Raw genomic sequence first — 21610 nt, forward strand, 5'->3', positions numbered from 1 at the left:
CTCAACCCGAGCCCTGCCGAGTGCAAGCGAGCTCTATCCGAGCTCTACCGAGCCACGCCGAGCCCAACCCGAGCTTTGCCGAGCTCCATCCGAGTCCAACCCAAGCACAGCTGAGCCCATCCCGAGCTCTGCCGAGCCGGACCGAACCCTTGGCGAACTGAGCCGAGCCCAGCCGAGCTCAGCTGAGCCCCTGCCGAGCCCCGCCAAGTCCCGCCAAGCCCCGCCGGCCCAGCCGATCCCCGGCTGTTCTGTCCCGAGGGCTCTGCGGTGACCCAGCGGGGCCGTGCCCGGGTCGGAGCCGTGCCTGGATCGGGGCCGTGCCGCAAAGCGCCCCGCTCTCCGCGCCCGCACCCTGCAGTGCCGCGCGGTGCCGCCGGTCGGAGCCCGTGGGCGCAGCGGCGCTGGGCGGGCCGGGCCGGGCGGGGAGCGCGGGCTGGGCCGGGGCTGAGCGGAGCAGCGGCCCTGCTGCCCCCCGCAGCAGTGGGGCTGGGGGCCCGCGGCCCCGCGCTGCCGCTCTCCTTTTCCAGCCGGAGCGGAGATGCTGCTGGTCCGCAGCCGCCTGGGGCTGCTGCTTCTCGGGGCGCTCCTCACCTTCCTCCTGTACCTTCTCCTCCCGGCCGCCCGGCACGGGCAGCGCTCCCGGCCTGACGAGGGGCAGCGGGGCCGGCGGGCGGCCAACGGCACGGCGAGGACGGGGATGGCTGCGGGAGAGCCCCCCGTCTTCTACAGGGAGGTTCCCGCAGGAACTGCCGGCCCTGGGAGGTGGGTCAGCCCAGCCTCGGGTCTGTCATCACCAGCCCTTGAGCCCGCTGGGTGCTGCAGGCATGGCATCCTCCCTGAACCCTTTCCTGCCTGTCTTCCCCCCCGCAGGCCCGATGTCCTGTTCCTGCATGGCCAGGCGTTCACCTCCAAGAGGTGGGAGGCCTTGGGCACGCTGGCGCTGCTCGCTGGAGAAGGCTACCGTGCAGTCGCAATAGATCTGCCTGGTAGGACCATGGCACTGTGTTTAGTTGATCCCTCTGTGCAGCTCCAGCCCCTGGCCTCAGCTGGGCCCTGGAGCTCTTTAGAGGGAGGGCTCTGGATAGCTAGACACGATCCCTGGGGCAGTGTGCCTGGGATTTGGCTCTGCCCTGCGGCGTTGATCTTCATCGCGTGGTGAGGCTGGTGTGAGACTGGGGCTGTACAGCCACCAGGGCTTGATCAGGTGCCCATTTTTTGCCAAGCCATTGAATCTTGGTGGGGAGAAAACAGTGGAGGCTGCACAATGCCCCCTGCCCACTCTGTGCCCTCTTCCCCATGCCAGGCTATGGGGATTCGCCCCCGGTGGAGACGGTGGTGACGGCACAGGGCAGAGTGGCTTTCCTGGACCGTGTTCTCCAGGAGTTGGGCATGCGGAGGCCCGTTCTTGTGAGCCCCTCCATGAGTGGCCGCTTTTCCCTGCCCTTCCTGCTGGAGCAGGGGGATCGGCTTTCTGGCTTTGTGCCCATTGCGCCTGTGGGCACCAAGGACTACACTGCTGAGCAGTACCGGCGGGTCCAGGTGAGCTGTGCCATTGGGCTCCTGGGGGGCTCCCCTGGGTGCTGGTGAGCCTCTGGCTGTAGGCAGATATGCAGGGTGGCCCTGTTTAGGGGTGAGTGAATGGGACCTGTGCCCCCCAGCTCATGGGGGAGCTGGCACCTGCCTCCCCTTGGCCTTGCAGCCCTGTATGGTGATGGATGGAGGTGGGCACAGCCCAGAGGAAGCGCAGTGGCCATTTACCTCTCTGACAGCCGTTCTGCTTTTTTCTCTCTCCCAAGACGCCCACCCTGATCCTGTATGGTGACCGTGACACAGGTCTGGCTCCCCAGGCCCTGCAGAACCTCCAGCACCTCCCTGAGCACCATGTAGTCGCCCTGCCTGGTGCTGGCCATGCCTGCTACCTGGACAAGCCTGAGGACTTCCACCGGGCCCTGCTGGGCTTCCTGCGCCAGCTGAAGTGAGCACCGCCTCCTCCCTGCTGAGCAGAGGACAGGAGCTGGGGCATCGGAGGGACTGGGAGGCACTGTGAGAAGTGCTGCTGCCTGTTGGGGTGTCCCCAGGGTGGCGGGGGTGGGGACTCGAGGTGTCCCTCGCTGGCAGGACAGAGTGTCGCCTGTCACGAGGCCAATAAACTGATGCTGCTCTGTTTTCTGCTTGTGTCCCGAAGCGCCGCGGGGCTCACCGGGCTCCAGCCACATCTCTCTGGTGTGGGGCAGGAGGGTGCCCTGCGCCCTTTGCGTGTGCCCCGCCCCTTGCCTGCCCCTCCTGCGCCCCCTGCTCCTCCCCTGCCCGCCCCCTGCCCGCTGCCGCCGGCGGGGCGGAGCGCAGAGGGCGGAGCGGGGCCGGGCAGCGCCGGCGGCAGCAGCGCGGAGGTAGGGCCGGGGTGGCGGGAGGCCGAGGAGTGGGGTCGGGCAGCAGGAGCGCCCGGCAGCCCGCGGGTGGGTGCCCCGGTGCCTTCACCCCCTTCGAGCCCCCGTCACGGTACCCTGCAGCCCCCCCCTTGCACCCCTCCGCTACCCCCCTGCACCGCTCTGCCTTCTTGCCCGTGCTACCCCTGCATCCCAATAGCGCAGCTGCAGCACCCCTAACTGTGGTACCCTGCACCTCCCTGCACCCCTAACCATGATACCCTGCCCTCTGCTTCACCCCCAGCCCCCTTAACCACACTATCCCTGCATCCCTATCCACGAGACCCTGCACTCCCCACAACTCTAATCATGATGTCCCTGTATCCCAACTGCAGTACACCACACCCCACTGGCCCCCTTCCTGCTCCCCAGCCTGTACCTCACCTGTGCCCCTTTGCACCCCCAGTCACAGTACCTGCACCCCTAACCAGGGTCTTGCTGCAGCTCTCATAGCCTCTCTGCACCTCCTGCTCCCATACCCTCCCCAGTGTTCCCCTGTCACCCCTGCTACTGTACCCCCATGTGCCCCTAAGCAGCCCATATCCTCCTGCTCCTCCAGCCACCCAGCACTTTTGAAACAGCTCCCCCACTAGCCTGTCGCCCTAATGTGGCCCCCTAGTTCTTCTGTCCTCTGCAAGCACTAGATCTCCCTTCACCACTCTCACTTCACCTCCAGCACCTTTCCTTGCAGTTCTCCTGCACCCCCTAAGCAGCCAGTGTCCCCCTTTCTTTATCTGTACCTCCTTACACCAGCATCCTGCCTGCACTCCTCAGCATCCCTGGCTACCCCCAACTACCATGTGCCCCTGCCCCACACACACTTCTTCCCCCCATAAGCCCCTTCCCCACCTAGTTGCCCCCTTTTCCTTCCAGCTAGCCCCTTCCTGGATCTCCCCCCTGGCCTGGCCATCCCAGGCTACCCTGGCACTCTGTTTGGGGCAAGAAGATGTGCTTTGGGGGAAGAATGACAGGACAGTGTGGGGGGCACACTCCATCCTGCCTGATATCCGAGTGGGGGGGATTTCTCCCACGTTGGCAGTCCCAGGACTCACATGGTGCAGACCTTTGCCCTTTCTCACTTCAGTTTCTGTGACGACCGAGCTCACCGGCGGACTTTGGAGGGGCTGGTGGGTGATTAACCATGTTGCCACTCTTCCCCCAGAGCTTTGCAGCCCCAGTCCCAGACATGGCACCTGGGAAGCCTGGGAAGAGCGCGGGGGCCTCGGAGAACTCCTCAGTTACGCTTTTCCGGGAGTACCTGAGGATTGACACTGTCCACCCCAAACCTGACTATGGTGAGGATGGGGGAACAGGACAGGGAGCCACGTGGGGATCTGGCAATGCCGCTTTGTAGCTCCGGTCTTTGGACTCAAGTGCCCAAGTCTTGTGCCGGGACTGTTTTGATCATGGTGTTAAGGAGCAAACTCCTTTATGTCTTATCTTTGCTCGTGCCTCTGCTTGGGGCAGGGATGTCCCAAGTGCACCCAGAGCTGCTGTTTGCACCCTCCAGCCCCATGCCCCTTGCTCCCCCTTTTCATGCTGCCCTGGCTCTGGGATGGATGAACTTCTTCTATGCAGATCTCCTTCTGTTAACATTTGTGTCGTCCCACTAAAGCACACTGAGATTTTTTTCTTGGTGAGGAGCTCACAAAACTCCAGTGGAGGACCATTCTCCCTGAACTCATGAACTTCAAATTTAGTTTTTCTTATTCCCCAAGTCTTTATCCCAAAGGGATGGTGATGAGCTGCTCCTGTCCCTGCTCCTGGCCACCTCTTGTGGTCAGGGCCTCCATCACCTGCCCTCGCTGGTCACCACTTTCCTTGGCCTAGGAACCCCAGAGAGCTTTGGGGTCCCTGGGGGATTGCAGGGAGAGGGGAGGGAGACCCCAATGTAACTCCAGGCACCCCTGCTCTTCCCCAGATGCAGCTGTCCAGTTTCTGGAGCGCATTGGCACCGACCTGGGCTTGGCCTGCCAAAAAGTGGAGGTGAGCAAGGCGAGGAGCTGCTTCCAGACTGTACATCCATCCATCCATTCATCCACCTGTGCCCGGGTCCTTAGTGACCAGGCTGTTCTCTTGCCTGTACCCCAGAGCTGGGCAGGAGTGAATCCCCTCTGCCTGTAATCCTGGGCTGACCCAAGCCCTTCCTTAAGCCAGTATTCCGGCTGCTCCCTGCTGACCTTTGCAGCTGCCTGTGCTATGATTAGCTGGGGACTTGGCAGTGTCACATTGGCTGGGGCTGTCCTTCCTGCTGGGCACTGGCTGTCCCAGGGGATTCCCAGGCACCAGGGGAAGATGCCAGGTTTGTCTTCCCTCCTTGGAAGTGTAGCCAGGTCTGGCGCCTGCAGCCAGACTCTGTCTGACTGTGGGGAGTTCAGGTGTGTGTGCTCCTGCTGCCTGCCCTCTCCCAGCAGAGAAATGGGTGACCTGCCAGGTGGCATCCCAAAATTTTTCCCAAGCTGATGCTTTTTGGCTCCAGTCCACCACTCCCAGCATTCCTGTTCCCATCCTGGACCCTGGTGACACCCTACCTTCACTCCACAGGTGTGCCAGGGCCGTGTGGTGCTGATCCTGACCTGGCAGGGCACGAACCCCCGCCTGCGCTCCATCCTCCTCAACTCCCACACTGATGTCGTGCCCGTCTTCGAGGTACTGGGACAGGGAGAGGGATAGGATGGGCATGTTGGGGAGGATGGGGTGGCAGGAGGATGGGAGCTGGGGCCTGCTGTGCCCCTCTACCACTGTGGCCACTCTCTCCCACAGGAGCACTGGACTTACCCACCCTTCGAGGCTGTTAAGGACTCGCAAGGCAACATCTATGCCCGGGGTGCCCAGGACATGAAGTGTGTCTCCATCCAGTGAGTGGAGGGCTCTGTGCCTGCCTGGGGGGCACGGTGCTGATGGTGCCTCTGAGTGGTGCAGGACAGGATGCAGCCATCCCCAGGGTCACTGGGGCTGAGGGTGCCACCTCTTGACCCACCCTCAGGTGGCTCGGAGCACACGAGCCCCTCTCCTCCATGATGACCAGACACTACTTTCCCCCTGCAGGTACCTTGAGGCCATCCGGAGGCTAAAGGCAGAGGGAAAGTCTTTTGCTCGCACCATCCACCTCACCTTTGTGCCTGGTGAGTCCCCAGGCTGTCCCTTCTCGGGGACACAGACGGGGCTGGCAGCTGGGTGATGCTCTGGAGTACCCTCTGGTGTGGCAGCTGCCAGGCTGTGCATATTTTGAGCTCCAGCTCAAGGCTGGAGAGATTTCCATATCCAAAGACATCTGATGGCACCCAGACTGGCATGGAAGAAGGACCAGAGGGTGGTGGGCTGGAGAATGCCCCAGTTCCTTCCTCCATGCCAGGCTCTCCCCTGCAGATGAGGAGGTGGGTGGACACAAGGGCATGGAGATGTTCGTGCAGCGTCCCGAGTTCAAAGCGCTCAACGTGGGCTTTGCCATGGATGAGGGTGAGTGGTGGTAGGGCTGGCACAGGGATGTGTCTCCTCCTGGCACACACCCTGGCATTACCCCCAGGCACTGGCACCCAGCACACTTCCAGGCACCCCCTTGGGGAATCCTCCTGGACAATGACCCACATGGTGCCAGCCTGGAGGGGAAATGCTGCCAGGGCAGAGCAGGGGGGGCACATTATGGCACCCCCCTGCCCCACTGACCCCCTGTCTGTGCCCACCACAGGCTTGGCCAGCCCATCTGACACCTTCAGTGTCTTCTATGGTGAGAGGAGCCCATGGTGTGAGTACCTGAGTGCCCACTGCCCTGTCCCTGGCTCTGCTGGATGCTGGGGCACTGGTGCTATCCCAGGCTTGCTGCTCGACACTTCCCTCTCTCCCCACTGCTACAGGGATAAAAGTGAAGTGCATGGGTAGCCCCGGGCATGGGTCCCGCTTCATCAGCAACACGGCTGCTGAGAAGATGGTAAGAGAGGGGGTACACACTGTGCAACCCCCTTGCCTGCCCTGTGCCTACCCAGGCACCTGCCCACAGGGCTGGTCCTCACCTGCTGCCCTTCTCTCCCCAGCAAAAAGTCATCAACTCCTTCCTGGCCTTCAGGGAGAGCGAGAAGCAGAGGTAGGAGACAGGCTGTGGTATGGCTGTAGCTTCAGTTTGGTCCATGAAGGGGGCCACTGGGATCCCAAGCCCGGCTCTGATCCAGGGCTGCCACCCAAATGGGTGACTCTCCCTTGTGTCCCCTGAGGCTCAAGACTGACTCAAGCCTGACCCTGGGGGATGTCACCTCGCTCAACATGACCATGCTGGAGGGGGGTGTCTCCTTCAACGTGGTGCCCTCGGAGATGGCTGCCAGCTTCGACATCCGCATCCCACCCACTGTGGACCTGAAGGTGGGCGCCACACCGACCCCACCCAGGAGGGGAGCAGGACTGGGGATACCCTGCTCACACTCCTCCTCTGGTCTCTGCCTCAGGCCTTCGAGGAGCAGGTGGCCAAGTGGTGCCGTGGTGCTGGGGATGGTGTCACTTACGAGTTTCACCAGGTGAGGGGTCTCAGCCACCCAGGCACATGGCACCCATCCCTCCCCTGCCAAGTGCCCATCTGCTTACACCTCACTTGTCCTCTCCCTCCATCAGAAATGCATGGACCAACACATAACCTCCACTGATGAGTCGGACCCGTGGTGGAAGGCCTTCAGTGGGGTCTGTAGGGACATGTGAGTAGTGTCCCCAGGAAAAGCAGGATCATCATGGTGGGGACATCCTCTGGTGGGAGCCAGGTGGTCTCCAGGGGTCTCTGGGGTCATGGCAGCGGTTGGGATAGGGTGCTCTGTGCTATGCCAAAGCACCTCCCTTGTGTTTCCTTCTCAAAAGGAATGGGATTGAGTGTCCCGCAGGGCTGTGGAACCTTCCTGTCACAGTCTCTTTGCCCATGGGGTGTCAGGGGGACAGGGGACCTGGCTGCCCTCATGCCCATGCTGACACAGGGTCTCACTTGTCAGGAAACTGCAGCTCAAGCTCGAGATCTTCCCGGCTGCCACCGACAGCCGCTACATCCGAGCGGTGAGTGTGGTACCCACCTGCCCGTGGGTTCCCCATCCGGGGTGAGACCCTGCAGCCCCAAGCAGGAGCCTTGTCCAGGTGGAGGAGTGGGGCAGCTCCAACCTCACCTCGTGCCTCCCCACCTCCAGGCAGGACACCCCGCTATCGGCTTCTCGCCCATGAACCGCACGCCGGTGCTGCTCCATGACCACAACGAGTTCCTCAACGAGCAAGTCTTCCTGCGGGGCATCGAGATCTACGCCCGCCTCCTGAGCGCCCTGGCCTCGGTGCCCCCGCTGCCTGCCGAGGGCTGAGCGCCCGGCCAGGGGCAGGACGGGGGGTGCCGAGCAGCAGGACGCAAGGCTTTGAAAAGAGGGCAAGGGGTGGGCACAGCAAATGTCTGCTGGTGTACCGGGGATGCAGATGGCATCGTGCCATGTTGGCTGTGTTCAGGGCTGGCCTGCTGGTGAGACCCGAGGGGTTGAGTCTCCCTTGCCCATATGCCAGCAGAGCCTTGTTTCCAGGTGCCTCCAGCCTTTCCTAGTATTGGCAGTGCCTCCTGCTGTCCTTGTTCCACCTCTGGCTGCAGGGGCTGGGTGGTAAGGGGCTGGCCAGTGGCCTGCTCTGCCTGCCCACACCTTGTCCTGCCTCCCTGCCTGCTTGCCAGAGGAGCCGGGGCCAAATGCCACCTGTCCTCCCTGTGCAAGTCAATAAATCTCCTTGGTAAGCACAGCCAGGAGCAGGTTGGTCTGTCTGTCTGCCCATGGTGCTGGCCTGTGGGATCTCACCCAGGCACCGCAGATTTCCTTTCTCAGTGGGGCCAGCTGGGGTGCTCCTGCTCCCCTGGGTTCATTGGGCTGGGGGACAGCAGTGCAGGCAGGATCCTGCCTGGGCAGGCTGTGGGGCCTCTGCTCCCAATCAGCCTCAGGGGACCAGTGCTGGGCTTCATCCCGCTCCTTCCCTCCCTCCCTCCCTCAGCTCCTGCCACAGTGCTGCTCCCCTAAGCCCTCGGATCCGGGCAGGCAGCATGCGGGTCTGGGCAGGCACCTCTGCTTATCTGCCAGAGCTGCCACTGGCTGCATCTCCTCCTTGCTCATTCCCAGCCCCATGCAGCTCCCCAGCACCCAGGGGTGTGGGATCTGTCCCAGCCATGCTGTTCCTTGGGGAAACTGAGGGCTCACTGAGCAAATTGGGATGGTTTTATGGTGCTTGGGGGACTTGCAGAGCTGCTGCATTACGAAAGGTTGGGGATGAGCCAGGGCCCCCCAGCCTTCTGACCTGTGTTTTAATTAAAATGGTGCTGGAACCCTTGGGGGCTGGGGATAATGAGGCTGCTTGGTGCTGGGCTGGGAGAAGGGATGAGGCTGGTGGTGATGGAGCAATGAGGGAGAAGCCACCAGCTCCTTGGCTCCTTCCCCTCCATCCAGCACAGGGGGAAATCCAAGGCTTTTGCGTGAGGGACATACCTGCCTGTGCACTGAGTCTCCCGTGGGAAGCCAGTGTGAATTCTCTGATGTCTCATATGACGACATCCCCTGACCCTGCAGTCCTGGGGGAGGATGGCATGGGAATGGGGTGGGTACTATGGGGCCCTTGCTGGCCAGGATCCCCGTTCAGGGTGCTGGCACCTTTGCTGGGAGACAACAATGCATGCCTTGCCTTGTGGGTGCACCAGGGCTACCTGTGGCACCCTGTGCATCCCCCTCGATCCTGCTCAGCCCCTTTCCCCAGCCATCCTGCTGTAACCAGCTTGCTTGGCTGGGAGAGATGGGACCTGAGAGCTGGGTGCTTGCTGGTGCTTGGAGATCACCCCATGCTCAGCGTCCTTCTCGGGGGGCAGGTCTTTGTGCCCTCTCAGTAAGAGGAGGGCAAGACTGGGTGATCCTAGCTTCCCTCCCTTGCTCCCCATCCTCAGGGATGAGCTGGCGGGGCTGGCAGGGTGAGCTGCGGGAGGGGGCTGTGGTAAAGCCTAAAGCGCTGGTGACAGGGGGACAGTTTGGGGATGTGCAGAGTTCTCGGGGTCCCCCCGGGGATGGGGCCGTCCCCCCGCGCATCCCCGCCGCCCCAGGGGATGAGGGATGGCGGGGCCGGGCTGGGGCGGGCCGGGGCGGGCCGGGGGCGGTCGGATGTCGGTCCCATAAAACCTCGGTGCCACCGGCGGCCCCGGGCGCGGCGGCGGGATGCGGACGGCGGTGGCCTTGGCGGTGTCGCTGTCGCTGTGCTGGCTCGGGGCGGCGGGGCACAGCCTGCCCCGTCTCCGCCTGTCCTACCGCGGTGAGCTGGGCCGGGGGCACCTGCTGCGGGCCGGGGGGCTGCCCACCGAGGGGTGTCCTCGGGGTCCTCTCTGCGGGAGCTGCGCGGGGGCTTGGGGAGCTGCGCGTGCTGCGCCTGGAGTGCAGGGTTTTTCGGGGGGGAGGTTTGGTGGGCACCTTGCGCTGGGGCTCGGGTTAGGCTGGGGTTTCCGTGGGTGGCTTCCCGGCGCCCCTCCGTCCCCCACGCGGGACGTGGGGGGGCCCCGGAGAGAAGCGGGAGGAAGTGGGGAGCCGAGTGATGGGGAGAGGGGATGTGCAGCCGGGATCCGCGCCAGCCACACTGCTTCCCAGGAGGGATCGTCTCCCACGTCGAGTGCGGGGAAATTGAGGCACGGCGCTGTCCCGGCCCCGGCACGCTCTGCCGTGTGTGCTGGGGGGGTGCTGCGGTGCGTGGGTAGTCCCCCGGCCTGGGTAGTCCCCGGCACTCCGGGGGTGCGTGATCAGCATCCTCGGCTGGGCGGGGGGTCCATGGGGCGCGCCCTCCGAGCCCCGCCGTGCTGGGGTGCGGGTGTCGGGGTGCCGGAGCCCCTCGGGGGGCTGCGGGGGCAGTGCTTAGTTTTAATTAAAACTCTCCCTGTGATCCTGCTCTGGCTCGCCGCATCCCCCACTCTGCCAGCCTAATGCACGGGCTGCTCCAGCCAAACTTGACAGAGCCTGGGGCGCCCTAATCTCCTTTTGGCCTCAAAGCAATGAACCTGCTCGTAAAAAAATTAACATAAAATACATTACATAAGGCATATCTTCCCCGTTCTCAGCGAGAGGGAAGTCATGAGCAGTCCAGAGCTTGGAGAGCCACGGGAGGTGCAGAGCACCTCCCTCTGCCAGGGAAAAGTCTGCTCCTGTGTTGCCTGGGCTGGGGGTTCCCAAGGTTGGCTCTGTCCTGGGGCACAGCAGGCGATCAGGGGCTGCCTCCCTGTGGAACGGGAAATTGAGGCACTCAGTGGCCCTTACCCTGGGAGCCAGCATGCAGCCAGGACGGCTCACGGCTCTCTCCTGTGATGGGATCCGGCGTCCTCAAACTGGGCTTGGCAGCAGGGCAAGGAGGTCTGGGGTCACGGCAGGGCTGGGTCGTGGGGCTCAGAGTCTGGCTCTGTGTCTGATCCACTCCAGCACAAAGTCCGGCCGTGCCAGGCCATTCCCCAGGTGTGAGGGGTTCCCCAGGGCCCGGGCGGGGGGCGCTCCTCAGCTTCTCACGGGGAGGAGCCACCTTTGGAAGCTTGCTTTTTTTTTTTTTTTTTTTTTTTTTTTTTTTTTTTTTTTTTTTTTCCCCTTTCTTAAGCTGATTATTCCATTCGTCTTCCAAATTGGAAACAGAAACTGAAATTTCCCATGAAACAAATTCTGCCACCGCCTTCTCCCCCGGGGGGAAAAAAAAGAAAATGAAAATTTCAATTAAAGCCGTTAGAGCCTCTGAAATGAAGGAGGCGAGCTGGTGCTGTTTGTGCACAGCTCCTCGGTCTGGGCTCTGCCTGGCCAGCGGCTCTGGGTGCGGGGTGGCATTTGTGGGGTGACAGGGACAGGCTTTGTGCTGTGGGTGCAGGGGTGGCCATGCCCCCAGCTCTTCCTCACACTTCAAGCCACTCTCCTCCTTTTGTTTCAAATTTCAGCAGTGGCTCATGTAAGAGGGGAAAGAGCGTTTTGCTGCTATGTGGACCAGGAGCATTGCAGCACAGCCCAGTGCTCTCTTGGTGTCCCTCCCCAGGGGCCCCCCCACTGGAGTAAAGGGGTCCCAGGGATGGATGGGCCATGGCAGGGGACTGCTCCCTGGAGAGATGAAGCCGGGGGAGGGGGGGGAAGAGGAAGGCGCCCTGGACTGGTGTAACCCGAGGCGCAGGAGGAATTCACCAGGTCTGGGGGAGAAGGGGAAGCCTCGCCTGAAACAATAAAAGGAGCCCGACCACTTTGCCGATGTTATTCTGAGCTGGGAAAATATTATTGCTGGGCAAGAATAGAAGGAGACGACAGCATTTTCCTGTGCTGGACCAGCAATACGGGAGGACCTGAGATGTTGTGAGGACACAGTGGGAGGGTACCCCCAGGGAGATGAGGTGGAGGGGCCACTAGGGCCTGGGGCCAACTCTGCTTGCAGGCACAGGGGACTTCCCAATAAGGATGGAGCCACTGGGGCTGTATCCTTCTGTGTCACTGGCATCATCAGTCAGGGCAGTGGGACGGCCCTTGAGGAGCCTGGCAGGGATGAGAGCTGTGTGTGATGGGGTGGAGGTGGCCATTGTCCCCCACCAGGGATGGTCCTTGTCTCCCTTGCAGGCCCCAGAAGACCCATTTCCCACTAGGATGGGGGCATGGCTTGGCCACCTCCTCGTGGGAGGTGACAAATCAGCCCCCAGCAAGAGCAGGGCTTGGTACCCCAGTGTCCTGGGCTGCTGGCAACTGGGCTTGTCCCAGCACCACCTCCCCTCTCATGGGTCATGTGTGGGGGAGGCTCGTGCTGGGGGTTTCCCTGGGGTCAGCAGCAGCAGCTGGCAGTCTTCCGGGCTGGAGGGTGTTTGGGGACATGTCTGTGCTCATCAATGGCGCTTTGTCCTCCTCCTCCTCTGTCTGGCGGTCACAGTGGCCTAGCCTGTGTTAGGGGCAGTCACTGGGATGGGTTTTCAAAGCCCTGTGAAGCTGAGCCGTTCCCTCTTGCTCTCTCCCTCTGTGGCAGCTGTGTGGACGCCACTGTGCCGGCTTGCTGACCCTGAAAGTCATTTCCCACTGCAAACCAGTCATGCCACTTCCCCCGCGGTGGCGTCACCATGAGGGTCCCCTTGGCATACCATGAAATTCGGGCTTGGACCTGCTTTGGGGACCTTGATATCAGATCCCGTTTCTTTGGGATGTGGTGTCCATCCCAGGGATGCAGAATTCCCATTCCAGCGTCTCTGCCCAAGTACCATCCTCATGTTGTGCTCTGGAGGAAACCTCCCTGTTAGCGAGGTCTGCTGGCCGTGGCAACAGCAGACTTTGTGTGCCATGGCACTGGCTGAGTGCCTGCTATTGTGTCCTTGGCTGGCACCTGGCAGCGACAGGACCTGTTTTCTGCCCACCCCATGTCCGGTCTCTCCTGGCTCTGCGTGAGCCCAGCCTGGGGTTGGTGGCACAGCCCAGCTTGCTGTGGCACGGCCATGGTAGGAGTCTGGAGTGGGTTTGGCCAAACCCTGCTGGGGGCAGCAACCTTGCCTGGGACCCTGCTCCCAACTGGCTGTGCAGCTTTTTCCTCGGCTGTCAGGGAGAGCAGCACTCCAGCCAGGTTGAGTCTGGGATGCCCGCGCCTCTGGGAAGGGATGGAGTTGGATAATGCTGTCTGGGGAGGCTGGGAGCAGCTCTTCTGACTCCAGGACAGCTTTGTGATGCTTAGAAGCAGCAGCTTGTAGGGACCCTTGAGGCCAGGATGGCTCCTCCTGACGTTCCCTCTCTCCCTGGCAGAGCTTTTGGGCACCAACCGCTCCATCCTCTTCTTCGGTCACCGAGGCTTCCTGGGCTTCCGCTCCCTCTACTTGGATGAGTACCGGGATCGGCTCTTCATCGGGGGGAAGGATGTGCTCTACTCCCTGCTCCTGGATGGGGCCAATGCGGATGCCAAGGAGGTGAGCTGGGTCCTGCTGAGCACTCCGGGGGCTCCATCCCTATGGACTCCTCACCCCTCCGAGTGGAGGGTGCCCAACTGAGCCAGGCAAAGTCACCCTGAAACCTGCCCTGGGATTGTCCCTATCTCAAGTGCCCTGAAGTGATTCTGAAAACTTGTAGTGCCTGGCAAGGGTGACCTGGCTGTGGTGGCTGGAGGGCAATTAGCCAGCGATTAGTCATGAGCAGCAGCATAGGACACTGGTGGTACAGCCCACTGGTGATTCCTGGGTGCTGAGTAGTGTTTTGGACCCCACTCTTCTAAAAAACTGCCATTGAGAGAATGAGCGCTGCCCACTGCCATCTGGGCATCCCCTTCACGGGCCAAATAGACAACCCTGCAGAGGCAGGGAGCTAAAGGCATCCATCATTGCAACAAGCTCTGTCAGGGCTCTCAGAGGCCCCCAGGCCTCTCCTGGCTCCTCGGTGGGAGAGGTGACAGACCACAGCAATGGTGCTGGGTGGTCCTTCACCTTCTCCACTTCAGCTTGCTGTTTCTCAAACAAGGCTCTGGGCTGTTCCAGCTGAAGAAAGAGGAGGAGGAAATGAAGTGCCCTCAGCATACTGGGTCACTGTGATGGGGTCAAGGGCTTGTGTACCCTAGCTGCCCTTGGTCTGAGAGCCTCCAAAGTCTGTGGGGGACAGGGTTTCCATCACTCATGCTGTCCCCCGGCACTCTTTCCCCAGAAACCCACCCCCCTTCCAGGCCAGCTCCAGCCATCCCCAGTGAGACCACCCAAATCCAGTTTGGCTATGGGCTGGGACTGCTGGGGTGCCTCTCCCCAGGAGGAAGGGTCCTGCCTGAGGTTGCAGGGTGAGAGCCCTGGGCTGGGTGGGCTCTGGGGAGCCGTGGTCCATCTCTCTGTCCCTCTCTCCATGCCTGGGGATATGGATTTACAAGGCTGAGTTCCTGCTGTCCCCACTCCCTGCTCCAACATGTCCTTTGTGTTTCAGATCTACTGGCCACCCCTCCCGGGGCAGACAGAGGAGTGTTTTCGGAAGGGGAAGGATCCAGGGGTGAGTGTCTCCCCATGTGTGCTCTGCCCTGAGCTGGGGCTGTGCCATGTCATCCTGCTGGGGGTGACCCCATGGGGCTCACAGGCCAGTTAATGCCAGGGTAGAGCATGAGGGAAACTGAGGCAGGGAGTCAGCAGCCAAGCCTGGCCATGTCAGAGGCTTGCTCCGGGGTCTGGAATCCTGTGTCCATTGCTCTGCTCAGCTCCATGACCACAGAGCCATGGCCAGGGTGCCCCAGAGTGGCTGCACTGAATGGGCAGGGATAGCCAGGCTCTGGGACCCAAGCTTGGAGGGACCACAACCTCCATGCTGTGCTCCAGACCCCAGCAACACTGGCCCATCCTGGCTGTTCCCAGTGATGGGAAATCTGTAATTCAGTCAGCCTCAGTGACCTGGCTCCCCAAACCTTACCCCTCTTTGCATCCCCCTGCCCCAGTATGACTATGGCAGGGATAAAATCCCTGAGGCTCCCCTGACCCAGACGAATTGCTCCCGGGAGTCCCTGTCCTGCTCTGTGTGTTTATTTTACAAGCTCTCACCGACAGATCCAAGCCAGGGCAGGCTCAACTTTTTATTTTCCTTGAACATATTTTTTTTTTTCACTTGCTATTTTAGAGGCTCTTTGCAAAGGGAAAATAAACAGCAGGAGGCTGGGAACCCCTGGGGCGGCTCAGGAGCAGTGTTCCCAGCAGATGAGGGGCCTCCCACTGTGTGTGTGGGGGGACACGGGGGACAATGGGGGCAGGCAGGGCTGATGCTGACCAGGGGGAGCTACCGAGAAAATGGTGGGGAAGGATGGGAGCCTTTTTCCAGTGGGAACTGCCAGGAGAGAATGTGTGAAGTCAGAGGTAGCAGGTCTCCAGCCCTGGGAGTGTCATTGCTATGGTCCACCATAGAAGGGGACAATTCCAGACAGCAGCAGTCAGGGCTGTTCCAGAGGCAGCCCAGGACTCCTGAGCTCTCTGTCTCTGGAGTTTCCTCCTTTTGTTTCACCCGTGGCATGCACAGGAACACGATGGGAAAGGATGTCCCTGCCTCTGGTCACGTCCTGGGTGCCAGGGGTTCAGGGCTGGGTTTGGAGCTTGCTGGGCAGGTGACCTTGCTGCCCTGGCATGGGCTGTGTGATAGGGTGAGTGCACAGGTGCCCAGGGGCAGGAGGACCAGTAAAAAGCATTGCCCTTTTGCAGTGGGCTGGGGAACACCTAGATGAAGTCTGTGCAAGTCCTGCCATTGGGTACAAGCTCCCATCTCACACCAGGCTGGAGGCTTGGAGCTGAGGGTGGGCAAAGCACCAATATCCTGTGACCCTTCCTCTTCCCTGCTGTCTCCCCAGACTGACTGTGCCAACTATGTCCGTGTGCTGCATCCCTACAACCGGACACACTTGCTGGCCTGCGGCACAGGCGCCTTCCACCCTGTCTGCACCTTCGTCTATGTGGGGCCCCGTGGCGAGGTAGGAAAGCACCATGGAGGGTGCCCACCCTGAGCATTCATGGTGGGACACCCCTGGGAGGTAGATCCCCATTGCCTGCCTCCCTCCTGAGTGGCCTTGGGACTGCATGGGGATGCTGGATGTTGTGTTTGCCCCATCCTAAATACTGAGGGGGGACGATGTCAGGAAGCAGCTCCCTGTTGTCCCTTTGTGCTTCTGCTAACCCCTTTCCCGGCTCACCCACCTGTCTGGGCTGGCATCCCCTTTCCAGACATGGGAAACACCCAGACAGGGGCTGGTGTCCTGCCAGGGGCTGAGGCGTGGGTGGCATTTCCTCCTCTCCCAGCTCACTGCTCATACATCAAGTTGGCCAGGATGGAATGGCAGGGGCCCCTGTTCCCTCAGAGCCCAGCACCATGTGGGCAGCAGGAGCCCTGCCTGTACCATGGTGACTGATCAGGCTAACAGGCAAGCAGTGGGGCTGGCAGGTCCCTCCAACTGCTGCGCGTCCCCATAGGATCAGTCTTGCCTTCCATTTCCAGAAAGTCTCTTTGGGTGGGCTGGAGCTGAGGATGCTTGCAGCGAAGTGCCTGCGAGCTGGGCAGGGACCAGAGCCAGCCCCTGCCTGCCCAGGCACAGCCCAGGGCTCACCTGCCTGCTCCCCCTTCCCAGCACACCTTCAGCCTGGACCCCGCCAGCGTGGAGACCGGCCGGGGCAGGTGCCCGCACGAGCCCAGCCGTGCTTTCGCCAGCACCGTCATCGGTGGGTTGTCTGCCTTGGGATCCGTGAGCCTCTGGGGTGAGGGGCAGGGATGGTCCCTGTGCCAGCTGGGTGTTTTTGCAGGTGGGGAGCTGTATGCTGGCCTCACCGCAGATTTCCTGGGGCGCGATCCCGGCGTGTTCCGCAGCTTGGGGACCCGCTCCGCCCTGCGCACCGAGGTGGACCAGCGCCTACTCCATGGTAACGGCTCCCCTCTGCCCCTCCTGCCCCCTGGCTGGCCTAACGCCACGGACCATAAGCCTTGAAGTGCAGCATCCCTCATGCTGCAGGCACCAAGCAGGAAGGTCTGGGCATCCTCCTGGCTGGCATCCAGCCCCAACGTGGTGTGGGGCTGGAGGTGGTGGCTGTGCCCTCTCACTCCACCTGACATGGCCAGCTCTTTCTTGTAGACCCTAAATTTGTGGCAGCCCACTTGATCCCAGACAACGACGACCGGGACAATGACAAAGCCTACTTCTTCTTCACGGAGAAGGTGGTGGAGGCAGACAGCAAGGAGCACGCCATTGTCAGCCGTGTGGGGCGTGTCTGCGTGGTAAGATGCTGGTGGGGACTGTGGTGGAAAGGGATGCACCAAGCCACAGCAGTGGCCCTGATGCTTCCTGTCCCTGCAGAATGATGCTGGTGGCCAGAGGGTGCTGGTCAACAAGTGGAGTACCTTCAACAAAGCCCGGCTGGTGTGCTCTGTCCCTGGCCCTGGTGGCATTGACACCTACTTTGATGAGCTGGGTAAGGGGTGCCTGGAGCTATACCTCAGCAGGGCTAGTCCCTGAGTTGGTGGCTTCGAGAAACTCCTGGGATTCTAGGAGAAATCCCATGCTTTCATTTTCAGAGGATGTCTTCTTGCTGAGGACGAAGGATGGGAAGAGCCCAGAGATATATGCCCTCTTCAGCACTGTCAGGTGGGTGGTCCAGCTCCAGCCTCTGGGGACATCCAGCTGCAGCCACCCATGGCCTGCCCTGTCACTGTCACCAAGGGTTGCTGGTCGCTCCCAGCTCTGCTCTACTCTGTATGGGGATGTTGGTGCTCCCATGAGCCCCACTGCCACAGGCACCAAGCATGCCTCTGCTCATCCCATTCTCCCTCCCCTTCCAGCCATGTCTTCCAGGGCTCTGCCGTCTGTGTGTACCGCATGGCCGACATCCGGGAGGTCTTCAACGGGCCCTTCGCTCACCGGGACAGCCCCCACCACCGGTGGGGCGCCTACGAGGGCAGGGTGCCCTACCCACGACCCGGTGTGGTGAGTGACTCCCTGCAGCTCTGGGCCCTCTCCCCCCCATCTTGTCACCTGCTGGGGTGGGCTCCCTGTGGGACCCACCCCTGCTCAGCTGGGGACCAAGGTCTGGCAAAGGGGTGGAGAAAATAGATTCTGAACTGAAAGGCGAGGAGGGGTCCAAACCGGCTCTGAGGGGCGATGGAGGGTGAAGGAGGGGGGGTGCTGGTGTGGCTGGGCTGATCTGGGCCCCTCTCATCCCCACAGTGTCCCAGCAAGACCACCAACCAGCCCCGGCGGCAGTACAGCACCACCAAGGACTTCCCTGACGAGGTGCTGCACTTCGCCCGCGCTCACCCCCTCATGTACCGGCCCGTGTACCCCCGGCACCGCCGGCCCCTCCTGGTGAAGACCGACCTGCCCCACCGGCTGCGCCAGATCGTGGTGGACCGGGTGGAGGCCGAGGACGGGCAGCACGACGTCCTCTTCCTCGGGACAGGTGAGCAGCAGGACCAGCGTGCAGGAAGCAGCCCCAGAGCTCGGGTTACCACGCCTCTGGGCTGTAGGATGGCAGGGTGCTCACACCTCCATCCTCCTTGACTCCCAGATGCTGGCTCAGTGCTGAAGGTGGTGGTCTTGCAGAAGACAAACTCAGCCACGACTGAGGATGTCATCCTGGAGGAGCTGCAGGTTTTTAAGGTGACATTTTCTGCCCCACTTGCAAGAGAGGGGGCAGGGGGATGAGCTCACGTTGGGGAAACACATGGGGAAGGAGGTTTATGGTTGTCACCGCAGTGTTAGGCACTGGAAGGTCTCAGGGTTGTGAGGGCAGAGGGTGGCTGGAGGTGTTTCCACTCTCCCCAAAACATTCCTGATGCCCTCCCAAGCCCTGGCAGCTCTGAATGAGCCAGGCTCTCTGTGGTGAAGTTTAGCCAGCCTGACGTCCTCTCTCCTCCCCTGCAGGTGCCTGTGCCCATCACCCAGATGGAGATCTCTGTCAAGCGTGTGAGTATAGACACGGCTTGGCCACGGGGCTGGGGACTGAGCTGTGGCCACTGACCTCTCAGAGCCACATGGTGCTTGCCCTGGGGAGGTCCTCGCTGGGCCCCTGGGTGCTGTGCCCATGGGGCCTGCCAGCATCACCACCTTGGCGCTGTTCCCCCAGCAAACACTCTACGTGGGCTCCAGCCTGGGGGTGGCCCAGGTACGGCTGCACCGGTGCGAGTCCTACGGCTCGGCTTGTGCCGAATGCTGCCTGGCCAGGGATCCCTACTGCTCCTGGGACGGCACTGCCTGCACCCACTACCAGCCCTCTGGCAAACGCCGCCAGCGCCGCCAGGACGCCCGTCATGGTAACCCTGCACACCAGTGTCTGGACCAGAACCTGACTGGTGAGAGACTGGGGGGGCCCACAGGGCTGAGGGGTTCCTCCAGGTGTCCTGACAGCCCTTAGCACACAGAAGGGCTTGGCACCATCAGGATGGGCTGGGGAACCCTCATCTACCTGTCCCATAGACCAAGGGGTGCCCCAAGAGAAAGTGGGTGCTGCTGGGGCTGGGGTTTGTCCCCAGGGAGAGATGGGGGCTGAAGCCACACGGTGGCCCAGGGGGACTGACACACAGGCAGGTGGAAGCCTGGCTCTGCCCTCCTCATGATCCCATGCCTGTCTTTGCCCCAGTGGATGATTTTGAGGCTGTTGAGGAGAAGGTGCTTTATGGAGCGGAGGACAACAGCACCTTCCTGGAGTGCATGCCCCGGTCCCCCCAGGCCACTGTGCAGTGGTTTGTCCAGAGGCCCCCTGATGAGCAGCGGGATGAGGTGAGGCTCCCCCTGCACCTGCTCCCCTTGTGGGGACATGGGAGGGATGTAGGGCCAGATCTGGACACCCCCACAACCTTGTGGTGGCTGGCAGGTGAAGACGGACGATCGGATCCTGCAGACGGAGCACGGGCTGCTCTTCCGCAAGCTGCACCGGCACGACGCCGGCACCTACTACTGCAAAACCCTGGAGCACGGCTTCACCCAGACTGTGGCCAAGACGGCCCTGGAGGTGATCCCTGGCGAGCAGCTGGCACACACCTCCCCCAGGAGCGGGGCGACGAGCCCCTGCGCCTGCTCTGCTCCGAGCCCCGGCTGCCACCACAGGCTCCCAAAGCCTGGTTCAAGGACATCATGCACCTGATCAGCTCCCAGAACCTGCGGCGGGTGGAGGAGTACTGTGCCCGCCTCTGGTGTGGCGGCCGCTCCCACCACCGCAAGAGCAAGCTGGCCCAGGCCAAGCTGGCCCTGGCTGGAGTGGACGTGGGCAAGAAGGGACGGGTGGCCAAACCCCACGGCGAGAGGAACCGTGTGCCCCGGCAAGTGCCAGCCACTTAGAGAGAGCGGGATGGTGGACATGGGGTGGCCGTGGGCGAGCACCAGCTCCCCGTGCTGCTGGCAGCCCCGGGGGCCTCCTGCCCTGGCAGTGCTGCCAGCCTGGTCCCCTCGGACAGGGTGGATGGGCAGCTCCCCGTCACCCTCAGTGGCTGCAGGATCACCTCCGAAATGGATGGTGAGGTGGGATGCATTGTCCCCCCCCTTGCTCTTGCTGGGTGCTGTGGCAGGTGGGGGCCATGGTCCCTGAGTGTGTTGGGGCTTGGCAGGCGTGGTGGCACTGCTGTGCTGTCACCCTAGGAGCTGGCTGGCTTCCTCTGGGAATAAAGGGGCTGAACATGGCACCATAGGGAGCAGCTGATGGCTTTGGGCTCTTTCCATGCCAGCCCAGAGCCTGGGGAAGATGATGCCTGCTCTTATGAGGGGAAAAACTGAGCGTTACCCCAGAAAACATCTGTGCCTAGGATGAGCCCTGTCACCTGCTGTGCCTGGGGAGCCAGAGCCATGCTGTGCCACCCAGTACATACCCTGGAGGACAGGGCTCCTTCCTACCTTCCCTTGGCACCAGGACTCACTCAGCAGTGCCTGGGTGCAGCTCCCCATTTCCCCTCTGTCCCCCTGCCCCCAGCCACAGTTTTAGGATTAGGGAGAAAAGCAAACGGTTATGGGCAGGTTAGACCTGTTCCTGGGTAAACATGGGAGAGGCACTGATGCCACCCCTGTCACTGTGCCCAGGTAGGAGCAGGGACAGGCAGTAGGAACAATTTGGGGGGGGGGCTGCACCACACCTGGGCTGTGTTTCTGCTGGTTGGTGGCCCTGCAGGGTGGGGTGGGACAAGACCAGTTTGGGTGGACTCGTGGTGGCTGGTGGAGCCCAACCAGGGTCTCCCCAAATGCAGGGGCTGGGGTAAGTGCATGGCGAGGTGCTCCCTGCTTTCCTCCCCCGACATGAGCTCACTCCTGGTCAGCCCCGGGGTGATAAAGATCTACCCCTTCCTGAGGCAGGGCAGCCCCACACAATGGTGTGAACCACAGCCCCGCCGGGACGGGCATTGTTCGGAGCCGGAGGGACGGGAAAGAAAAATAATAATAATAATAATAATTAAAAGGCCCTAAATAGCTCACACAAAGCCAGGTTGTGATATCATCTCTCCTCCCTCTGTGTGTGTGTGTTTGTGCTGCAGCACAGCTCACGGGGAGCAAAGTCCATGGGCAGCACTGCCCTAGCCCACGGAGAGGGGCTGGGGGTCCTGGCCCCCTCCTCCAGCTCCCTTGCAAGCTCCAGGTGCTGCTCAGGGTGTCTCCAGGAATGGGAGAGCTGTGGTGGGGCTGGCGGGCTGGGACACATCCCGCAGGGAGGGGAGCAGTGCTGGCAGCACCGATTTTGGGGCCAGACTGGAGCCAAGCACGTGGATTTGGATAATCACAGG

General features: G+C 61.9%; 3 protein-coding genes across 4 annotated transcripts; all 3 read left to right on the forward strand.

Moving 5' to 3' along the window:
• Window positions 1–435: 435 nt before the first annotated feature.
• ABHD14A (abhydrolase domain containing 14A) lies at window positions 436–2166 on the forward strand. The gene is made up of 4 exons (XM_050312904.1): window positions 436–762; window positions 871–986; window positions 1304–1539; window positions 1797–2166. Exons 1-4 carry the CDS (start codon window positions 539–541, stop codon window positions 1977–1979), a joined length of 759 nt encoding a protein of 252 aa, XP_050168861.1. The 5' UTR covers window positions 436–538; the 3' UTR covers window positions 1980–2166.
• Window positions 2167–2335: 169 nt separating this feature from the next.
• On the forward strand, window positions 2336–8162 carry ACY1 (aminoacylase 1). 2 transcript variants are annotated; one of them, XM_050313205.1, is made up of 15 exons: window positions 2336–2390; window positions 3589–3721; window positions 4348–4412; window positions 4971–5075; window positions 5190–5284; window positions 5475–5551; window positions 5796–5885; window positions 6115–6171; window positions 6281–6354; window positions 6458–6507; window positions 6635–6779; window positions 6863–6931; window positions 7026–7105; window positions 7391–7451; window positions 7580–8162. In XM_050313205.1, the coding sequence occupies exons 2-15, from the start codon at window positions 3613–3615 to the stop codon at window positions 7742–7744; spliced, it is 1242 nt and encodes a 413-aa protein (XP_050169162.1). In that variant the 5' UTR covers window positions 2336–2390; window positions 3589–3612; the 3' UTR covers window positions 7745–8162. The 2 variants fall into 2 exon arrangements, with proteins under 2 accessions (XP_050169162.1, XP_050169161.1); XM_050313204.1 differs by lacking the exon at window positions 2336–2390 and having other exon boundaries at window positions 2643–3721.
• A 1448-nt stretch (window positions 8163–9610) lies between these two features.
• Window positions 9611–21294, forward strand: SEMA3G (semaphorin 3G). The gene is given in 17 exon segments (XM_050313054.1): window positions 9611–9704; window positions 13169–13329; window positions 14321–14383; window positions 15717–15836; window positions 16488–16578; window positions 16660–16776; window positions 16986–17128; window positions 17208–17322; window positions 17426–17495; window positions 17690–17834; window positions 18075–18306; window positions 18415–18506; window positions 18771–18812; window positions 18973–19198; window positions 19486–19625; window positions 19720–19894; window positions 19897–21294. Coding segments are annotated over 17 exon segments (2313 nt in total). The 3' UTR covers window positions 20184–21294.
• The last annotated feature ends 316 nt before the right edge of the window (window positions 21295–21610 follow it).

Source organism: Myiozetetes cayanensis, unplaced genomic scaffold (assembly GCF_022539395.1).
Source record: "Myiozetetes cayanensis isolate MyiCay16 unplaced genomic scaffold, myiCay2020 scf18, whole genome shotgun sequence".
Taxonomy (NCBI): Eukaryota; Metazoa; Chordata; class Aves; order Passeriformes; family Tyrannidae; genus Myiozetetes; species Myiozetetes cayanensis.